Below are 9,589 nucleotides of genomic sequence, written 5' to 3'. Positions count from 1 at the left end.
CCCGCCTGCATCCCAGCTGCACCTGCAGTGAGTCGTTTGGGGTGTTTTTTGACAACGTTCTGTACAGCAACATAGTCCAAGAAACCAACCGATTTGCTGCACAGAGACCCGTCACGACATCAGCACACATGAGGTCATGGACTGATGTGAATAGCCGAGAGCTAAAGGCCTTTCTGGGCCTTTACATCATGATGGGTATCACAAAGCACCCCACCCTTCACAGCTACTGGTCGACTGATCCACTGCTGAAGGCAAACCTTTTTCCATCCGTCATGCCCCGAGACCGGTTTCTTGCCATACTTCAGGCCCTACACTTCAATGATAACAGCGCCATGCCGGAGGACTGCCCTGACCGCCTGTTCAAGTTACGTCCTATCATCGACCATCTCCTTGAGAGGTTCTCCACTGCGTACATCCCACAGCGGGACATTGCTGTCGATGACTCCTCGTTGAAGTTCTTCGGGTGTCTTCGCTTTGGCACCTACAACCCCAGAAATCGAAAGAAGGCCCGCTTTGGCATCAAGGCGTACAAGTTGTGCCAGAGCACCGGGAACGCTGCCGGGTACTGCTACAACTTTAAGATATACACCGGCCAAAGCAAGGGAGAGCTCCCAGCTGCGACACAAGTGGTCATGGACCTTGTGAGCAGTCTGAATGGCAAGGGCTACAACCTCGCCCTCGACCGGGCCTTCAGCAGTCCTGATTTGTATCGCCGACTTTACTGCGAGAAGTTCAACGTCGTCGGCACGGTCATGCCCAACAGAAAGGGCATGCCCGAAGACCTTAAGTCGGTCAAGCTCCAGCGAGGTGAAACGGCGTACCAGTCGGCCGACCTCGGTGCGAACGGTTCGCTCCTGGCAATGGTATGGAAAGACCAACGAAATGTGTGTATGCTGTCCACCATGCATACAGCCGAGATCCGTGGCACCGGCAAACGAGACAGGACGGGGGCAGAAAAGCGGAAACCTGCCTGCGTCATCGAGTACAACGCCCTGATGGGGGGCGTTGACAAGAGCGAGCAGCTAGCGGCTAGTCACCGAGCAATTCGGAAGTCCATGAAGTGGTACAAGAAGTTGTTCTTCTACTTGCTGGACTTGACCCTGGTGAACAGCTACTGTGTGCACCTGGCCGTTGGTCACCGCCTCTCCTTTCTCGACTTCCGCTTGCAACTCGTCCGTGAACTTCTCGACGAACCCTTGCCCCATTACCGACCCCAGCGCGATGCACCGCCAGTCAGCAACTCCCGCTTTGTTGGCCGCCACTTCCCCATTGTCGTGGGAAAGACCGACTACGGTGAATATCGCTACCGGCGATGTGTTGTGTGTTCTTCCAAAGGGCTACGAAAGAAGACGCGACACGAGTGTGACTCGTGTAACATGCCCCTCTGCATCGACCCATGCTTCCGGGAGTATCACACTGTCCACTAAGCTTTGCATTTCCTTGACATTAATTTTGTGCATTTCATGATTTGTGGTACTTTATATAAAGTGTAAAAGAATAGTTCTTACGTTAAGGGCAAAACCCGTTATAAAAATATCTCCCAACACAAAAGTACATCTTGAAAATAGTGACATATAGTTCTTTTACTTGTGAGTTTTGACACTATTTTTACGTCTTGAATGACAGAAGTGAAGTTTGCATTTCATTGGCATTATTTTTGTTTCATGAGTTATGACACTATTCCATCTCTTAAACTACAAAGGGTAAAAGAATAGCTTGTTTACTTGTGAGTTGTGGCGCTATTGCATCATCTCGAAAATGCAAAGGGTTAAAAAATAGTTCTTTGTACATTTGAGCTGTGGCACTATTTCATTTCTTGAAGATGACAAAAGTAAAGATATTTCTGGTACTCATTTCAGGAGTTGTGGCACTATTTCCGGAAAAATGCAAAGGGTAAATTAATGTTTTAACAAGGTGTTATTGTTCTCGCTAATAGTTTTTTTCATGAGATGGCTGCCTTGTACATACATGTACATGTACCTATTGGTCATCTTACGGTGCCTTTCCTTGTAGCTGTAAATTCTGTTGCACAATCAAATGCAGTGTAAACTGACAAACAATGACAGCCAATTTTCTCCACACAATGGACTGTTCAAGAGACCACGAAAAACAATTAGTCTTCATGAAAGTCAAAGTCATCTTGTAAATATTTTATTTACAGCCATTGGAAAATAATTGGGGTAGGGTACAATCATATAACATAAATGTCACAGGAAATTAATTATAACTCTCAAATAGTTTTACACTTTTTGAAAACAGGTTTTCTTAGCTATTATACCATTTTGCACAATGTTTTAAAACAAACTTGAATCTTTTTTGTCAATTCACAGTAGGTTTCACAATTTTGTCAATGTTGGTGTGCTGTGTTTGAATCAGAGCTTTCTTCCCTAAAGCAAGTTCTGGCGTAAGAATGATTCATTATTCTATCAATCTTTTCCTAATCTGTTTTAAATTTGAAAATGCAGAAAGATATTGATGATAAAGTATGTTACATGTAGAGTAAGTTAGCTTGCTAAATTCATATACCACCCACCAGAGAGAAGATTGTGTGGGTATATATCAAAATATAAATGTGTAGGTGGTCCAGACGAATTTCTAAAACAGGGAATGTGCATTTAGACATTACAAAAGTTCTGTCACTGTTCTGAATATGTTACACTTTCTGAAAGAAGTCTTGGGCACCGTCAGTGTGTAAAAGAAACCAGTTTATTTGTGCCATCCAAGTTTTGTTGTTTAAAAATACTAAACTAATCTTATACAATTTTGTATCATTTACAATATTTATTTTGTCACTTTGTCACAAATATTCCAAATATGTGAAATATTGCAACCAAGAAATCAGTTTTACAATGAGAAAAGATATCAAAACATTTAGATATGCTCAAGGTGAAAATTATGACAATGGGAACGGAACTCTTTGTGTTCCGAGGAAGGCTTTCAGCCAAAAAGAAAAATGAAGTCATAAAGTCGATATTTGCAAGTAAAGGGCTTTTGGAGGTGTACATGAAAATGTATGTGAACAATGTTTTAAATGAGATTGAAATTATTCAAAATGCGTGTACCTTTGATTGCATCTTACAAATTATGAATTGGCCATAGTTTACTACAGACCTTGCAAATTACAACTTTTTTAATTACAACTGTTAAATTCCCCGGTCTTGAACACATCAGGACCGTAAAGATGAAAATGGAATATTTCAACAGTTTCAAATATTTTCATTACCAGTAGCATACAATTGCTAAACAGATTGTTGATAGCTTCTACATTATTTTTCAGGATCATTTCCCAAAAAGAAAAAAAAATCTGATATACATGTAATTGACAAGACTTTACATTCAGTTATTGATTCATGCTAAAATGAATTTTTAAAAACAGGAAAAGTTTAATGATATTGAGCCATGCAAATCCAAGGTAACAGCCTCTTATAAAGAAAACAAAAATTCCAAGTGGAAAGAAGCATTTGTTGTTAGAATTTTTTGATTAAACAAAACTCATACATTAATCACTTGGTCATTTCATACATATTCATAAGCATCGCACCCTCCTCATTGGCTAAATTCGGGTGAACAGCTAATCTGGTTCTCTGGTGAGAACAGCATTGATTTGGTGACTTCAAGACATCCCGCAATTGTCTACCAAATGCCATCAACCAGTACGGACTGTTTGCTTGGAAACATTAGAATGTTTCCGCTGGTAATTTCACCAAAACCTAAACTGGTTCTCAAACCCGGAAAGTTTACCAGGCCTTTAGAAAAGAACAATAATTTTTGAGTTGGCAAATTCTCACATTCAATAATAACCAAGACGTGTTAAAAACCTTTGAAATGGGGTCATATTAAATACAATCGCTACCACCGCAAGATTTCAATATTCTCAAGAACTGTACCCTTGACGATGTTTAATTGGCCACTAACTTTCTATAGGAATGCTAACGATCCATTCACCTGTGCATGCATTCTATGATAGTAGCCCATCACATAAAATATGCCGAATTCTTGGACCATTCCTGGAAAAAAAAAACTCCTGAGTTGTGACTCCGCAAGCAAGACTCCTTCATAACTTCTCAGCCACAACAATTAGCCTTAGACAATTGGAATGCAGTCATACATCTTACCAGTAGTCCTCGGCAATACCGCTCCACCGTATGCATTTGTAGCAGCCCCAAGCAACGATGCCGAGGACAGACACCCTCAAACCCCAGCGCAGGACACGCCCAGCCAGAGACGGAGGGGGAACACTGTAACAAGTAGATTAAAAAAGGGACTTTGACCTTTTTCTGACAAATTTAGTCACACGGCACAACCCCTAAAAGTGACAGTACATTCCAAACAGAAATGGGGAAAGGAGAGATTTCACTCACCAAAACACCAAGTGGTTCCTAAAGCTAAGATACAAAGTGATTCCTGTCCACAAGACAGCACTGAAAACTCCACACTCAATCATTCTTTCTTTGCCTGGGCTCACCTCACAAGTTCTTTGATGTCTTCAAGACTTGCCGGTTTCTGCCAGTGGTTGATGATACCTGGCACGTGACCAATTCCAACCACACCCACAACAACTGGATGACCTACAACTGAAAAAAAAAAACCAACGACCAGTAGAATTTGAGTTCTCTGGTACAAGAAATTCTAAGAGCTATTTCAATAACATTTAAGCATTGGTCAAGTCATCAAGTTTGAATCAATAAAAGTAAACAAGTCATTAGATAGTCACTGGTCATTAGATAAGACAAAATAAATAGTGAAAGTTCTCTCTACAAAGAAGTAAGGCGGTCCAAACTAGTCATCCCTACAGTCCATTACCCTCCCGATTCAATACAATTTTGTACCAAACCCTAGGGGTGTTACAATTAAGGTGAGGCTCACAAGCACCATAGTACTCTGTAAAGATGCAATCAAGACCGAGGACTGCTCAAAGGTACATGTACGCAAAACCTCTCAAACGCCAGAGTTATTGGGTTCCAGGGGACATCAGACACGTATCTACCACACCCAAAATCGTACATAGATTATGACAATCCCTCGCGCCCTCCTCCCCCGCTAGTGGACCCATGTCATGTTAGAGGGGTGTTATACCTACCTTCATCTTGCATATCTTGGGGATATCTGAGGGACTCGGCACACAGTCTAAGCGAGTTGGCCAGGTACATGTCTCTCTCTGCCACAAAGACCTGGCTGAGCGTGGGGAACTCTCCCATCATCTCCTCCAAGAGTTCCATCAACAGGTCTTTCTGCTTGAAGCGTTCAACGTCCTCAGGACTGCAGACGCACAACATAAACTACTTATACTGAGTAATCAGGAAAATACTGGCATATTAAGTGTTAAGGTGCTGAAAAATGATTCTTCATTCATGATAGGCAGTTTTATTGGCAGCTAATTACTTTTTGGTTATACATGTAACGAAGAGGGTGAAATTAAGGTCAAAAATCTGACCTGTTTGGCCATATGCTTTATTTTTTCCAAGCAAATGTTGGTGAGATTCCTCAGACCGTTCATAAATACTGTCTCAAACAACCACTCTTCTTGCATTATAGTTCATGGTTACAAGTGTACAACTTACAGCAAATAGCAACAGTGTTTAATGGAGTAAGACACGGCAGTTCATATAACCTTAACTCTAGCAGAGGGATGACACATGAGCACAGTACATTAATGTGTCCAATTTCACCTCTGTGACGAACAAACCTGGAGGTGCCGTGCTAGGCCGACAAACTTACGTGATTGGATCTTTACTTGTCAGCAGACACCAAGCAAGGCGTAGTTTCTGGAATATCGTCAATGCTCCCATAGCTCTGTTCAGGGTGATCTGAATCGGTCTGTCACCCAGATGAACCTTGCAGCCTGGAACTTTCTGTGCCTGATGTGATCAGTTTGCAAAATATCCAACATTTCTGATATTATCTGATATTGAAAGAAGTCCCACTAAATGAATTAACACACCCATGTACCTGGAAATCAAAAACACGAGATTCTTAACCATTTCAGATTCAGCACAGAGTTTTTCAATTGTGGCAAATGCGGAGAGTGCATCTTTTCCAATCAGAAATCAGCTGTTTCAAGACAGTCTTGTGTCAGAGTTTTCCCCAAAAGCTAGCAACCTCTACACCTTGGTACCCTCAGGGCTTACCTCCTGGAATGCCTTCCTGAACTCTCCACCAGGTGCCATGCCTAGTTCCTTGGTCAGGTGAGCTGACATATGGAGTAATAAGACCTGCATCACTCCACCAATCAGTCCGTGCTGAGATCAAGAAAGAGTGAGAAACAGTGAGCAGGGGAGTGATGGAGACGGTATGCAAAGTATTTAATAATCTCTGATGATAGTCAAGTTTTTACACAAGCAAGCAAACGTTTTGTCCTCATTTCAATTACCACAACTCATACATATTCATGCCGGAGACAAGCTCTCATTGGTCCATTCATCATCACATGCCAGCTGGTACATTAGCTATTTATCAGGCAAACATCCCCTCACAAATCACGCATGATCATGAACAGTACCCCAGGAACAGTTCAGTGAGACTACTACATGGGTGAAGGAGGTACACGGAACCATCGCCTTAGCTACGTTACATGCACACTACACATGAACAGATGGCGGCTAGTGTACATGCACCCTTTCTCTTGCTCCTGGGGAAACCAGTTAATTAACTTCCAATACCTTGGGGAGCTAAAATAGACTATTCACCCTTAAATCATGTGACACTTGTATACCACCGCTTTCTCGTCACCAGTGTCGTTGTGGCATCAATGTTGTCATGGAATGATGTGTCATACAAAGCTACTCAAGAAAAAACTGGCATTTTACATAAAGACTGGGCTCTGCAGTCCTGAATCCAACCAATTCAGCTGCAACCATTTCCATAGCTTCAGGATACGCGTAACTGGGATATAGTACACGTGCAATATGAGACCAGGCCAATAGTCTACTATTTACCTGTTTTATAGAAACTCTTAGTTTCTCCATGTTGAGTTCTTTAGCTTCCTCCAGTAGCGTCTCCTCATCAAGCTGAAGAATGCTGAGTCGACCTTTACAGAGTTCAACCATGACTATGTCTGGTTGCACTGCCCATATTAACTGTAAGTAATCAAAAGAATGCAAACAAAAGTAAGGCCCCATCCCAAAGACACAATCGGATTTTTTCAGTCACATGCTTTTTGACAGTCAGCGTTAAAGTTTCACAGATGTGTGCGGAAATGCAAGCAACTTTGAAGTCTCTCAACATTTTTGTGTGCATGAAAATGCTCATAGACAGATTCAAAAATGCACATGCCTCAATGGACATGGCACGCTTCCTGACATGCGTTTGCCCGTCATATTACGTCAGGAGAAAACCTCTATAGGCATACTGGTCAAACATCAACTGCTTATCTACCATTTCTACTCAAATGATCTTACCACTCAGTTGATACCATTCAGTGTTTTTTTTTGGCAAACTTTTTCACCGTTATTTGCTAGCACATATTCGTTAGTGGTTTCATATATAAAACGAAACAAAAACCCCCCAGATGTATCAATCTTTTAAAGTGGGGACGTCAGACATGGCAAACTCATGAAGGGAAAGGGATAGGTAAACTAGGCATTGTTTACAAGTCCTCTGAGCACAAAGATCCTCTCACCGTTGGAAAAGGACAAATGAGATGAGGCCATTTGAGTGCCATTGCTGCTATGTGCCTGTACTCTGGCAAAGATGCTGTGTTTGTGCACATTCCAATGAAAATAGGTCAAATATAATATGCCATGCCATATGCAGACAAAACCAGCGTGTGTACGCAATGTGTACCGGGGTCTCTTGAGCACGCCACAGAGCTATAGTGAATAAATTCCTTATTATCATTACCTCAGCCACGTCTTGTTGGCTTTGTTCACTGAAGTGAGCTGTACCGACGACATACACCTTCGCTCCGTCTTCTGTCTCCAGTGTCGTGACAGTGTCCGGTAGCTGCGGGTTCTCTTGTCTGAGGTTGTACTTGACCCTCAGCAATTCCACGCCACTAAATTCCTCGTCACCGTCCTCGTCTGACGCTTCGCCGCTGCTGCTCACATCGTACTCGCCTCCGCTGCTCTCGCTCTCCTCCAAAATGCCGTCAGCCTCGTCCGAGTTAATGTGGTAGCTGCCTAGGTCGCTCTCGCTGTCGTCGCACATGTCGTGCTCGGCGTGGTCGATCAAGTCCTCAATGACTTGGTTGGGGTTAGCCTGGTCATTCTGAGCATTGTCTTGCTGACCGCCTATTTGAGCACCGTCTACGTTGTCGTCAACCTCCACTGAGAGAGGTCGGTATGTTCCTTCATCTAATCCTGACTGATCCCGGAGGAGCTGGTCAGCATTAGGAGAGTAGCTTCCTGATTCACTCACGCTGTCTCCAGCACTATCCTTGTCGCTGTTGAGAACATAGTTCCCTTCTGTGTTGCCGTCATCACCATCACTGTAGTCCAAACTCTCATCATTGTTATCGTTGACTTCCAATGATGGCAACTTTTCGCTGGTTTCATCTGTGCCAAGAACCTCACATGGCGACATCAAATCACCACTTGATGACCCATTAACCACTATACCGCCTGTACCAACGAAATGAAATACACGTTTATTTTGTTTCATTTTATAAAGCAAGTAGCCCTACTTCTTTTTTAAAAAGAATTTAGGAAAGAAAAATTGATTTCTGCTTTTTGTTTTCGTTCGGTTTTTCAAAAAAACAAAGGTCTGTGCATTAAACACTCTAGCATTGAAGCAGTGATTCACAAATTCACTACTGCTTAATTTTCTGCATATATACAAATATGCAGAAATTCCCAAATCTAAAGTTTATCACAATCTTCAATTTCAGTAACACATCTAAGATGACTTAAAACCAATATGACCAAACAAATAATTAGACCACGCAGACTCAGCAACTGTGGTACCAACTCACGGTTTTAAGTTTCTTCTTAAGACTTTGGTCTGTCATCTTTGTCGTCCAATGGACACATAGGCCTAATTAGTGCCTTGGCCAATAACATTAATGGTCTAGAAATAAACAAATTCAAACATCACCATGTCTATCTTCCCAAGTAGATGCTGACTGATGACTGTCGTCTGCCATTGTGACCAGATGACTGACCAGTCCAACAGCAATGAAGCAGAGCAGCTAAAACTATAACATTGGTAGGCCCTTATTTTTTAAATATCTTGACTAGGGCAGGTTGAAGCTTACTCTGGCCCCTAGACCACGTAGACTAGAAAGACTACTTTGTCCTGCTTATCGGAGTCAAAACTTCGCCCTTAACTTCACAAACTAATGATCTGACGAGATAATTCCGACTGAAAAATCTATTAAGTCAAAGAATTATTATGTTTAACACTAAGCTTTAACTGAATTCGTTAAGAAGATGTAATTTAGGTATAAAATCTCAACATAGTCATGGACACAAACATGCTGTGGACCAATATGGCACGCTCAGTCATGCATGCATGCAGCATAGCAGATACTGCAGCTAGCATGCAAAGCAGCATTTATTTTGTGCATTATTAAATGGTTCGCATATTTCTCTAGTCAATGCACGCGTAAACACGGATACCAGTGATAATAATACCGCCTACCGAATGGGACAGG

General features: G+C 42.1%; 1 protein-coding gene across 1 annotated transcript; it reads right to left on the bottom strand.

Annotated features, from left to right (window-relative positions):
- Window positions 1-2,135: 2,135 nt before the first annotated feature.
- Window positions 2,136-9,456, bottom strand: trabd (TraB domain containing). Its single transcript, XM_022240217.2, has 8 exons — window positions 9,031-9,456; window positions 7,840-8,558; window positions 6,936-7,076; window positions 6,129-6,239; window positions 5,719-5,858; window positions 5,081-5,259; window positions 4,466-4,574; window positions 2,136-4,238 (listed from the first exon to the last, which is right to left on the bottom strand). Exons 1-8 carry the CDS (start codon window positions 9,077-9,079, stop codon window positions 4,112-4,114), a joined length of 1,575 nt encoding a protein of 524 aa, XP_022095909.2. The 5' UTR covers window positions 9,080-9,456; the 3' UTR covers window positions 2,136-4,111.
- Window positions 9,457-9,589: the final 133 nt, after the last annotated feature.

This window comes from Acanthaster planci, linkage group LG04 (genome assembly GCF_054643075.1).
Source record: "Acanthaster planci isolate LZ-2023a linkage group LG04, COTS_SCS, whole genome shotgun sequence".
Classification (NCBI taxonomy): Eukaryota; Metazoa; Echinodermata; class Asteroidea; order Valvatida; family Acanthasteridae; genus Acanthaster; species Acanthaster planci.
Note: the sequence above shows the minus strand (reverse complement) of the source record. Positions and strands in the feature narration are given on the sequence as shown.

What these genes read in the sequence shown, in the direction of transcription:
- trabd (XM_022240217.2), bottom strand. Translation starts at nt 9,079, where the DNA reads ATGGCAGACGACAGTCATCAGTCAGCATCTACTTGGGAAGATAGACAT. An exon ending in ACAAGTAAAGATCCAATCAC is followed by an intron (nt 5,260 to 5,718) that starts GTAAGTTTGTCG and finishes GTGCGTCTGCAG; the next exon opens with TCCTGAGGACGTTGAACGCT. An exon ending in GACATCAAAGAACTTGTGAG is followed by an intron (nt 4,239 to 4,465) that starts GTGAGCCCAGGC and finishes TACTTGTTACAG; the next exon opens with TGTTCCCCCTCCGTCTCTGG.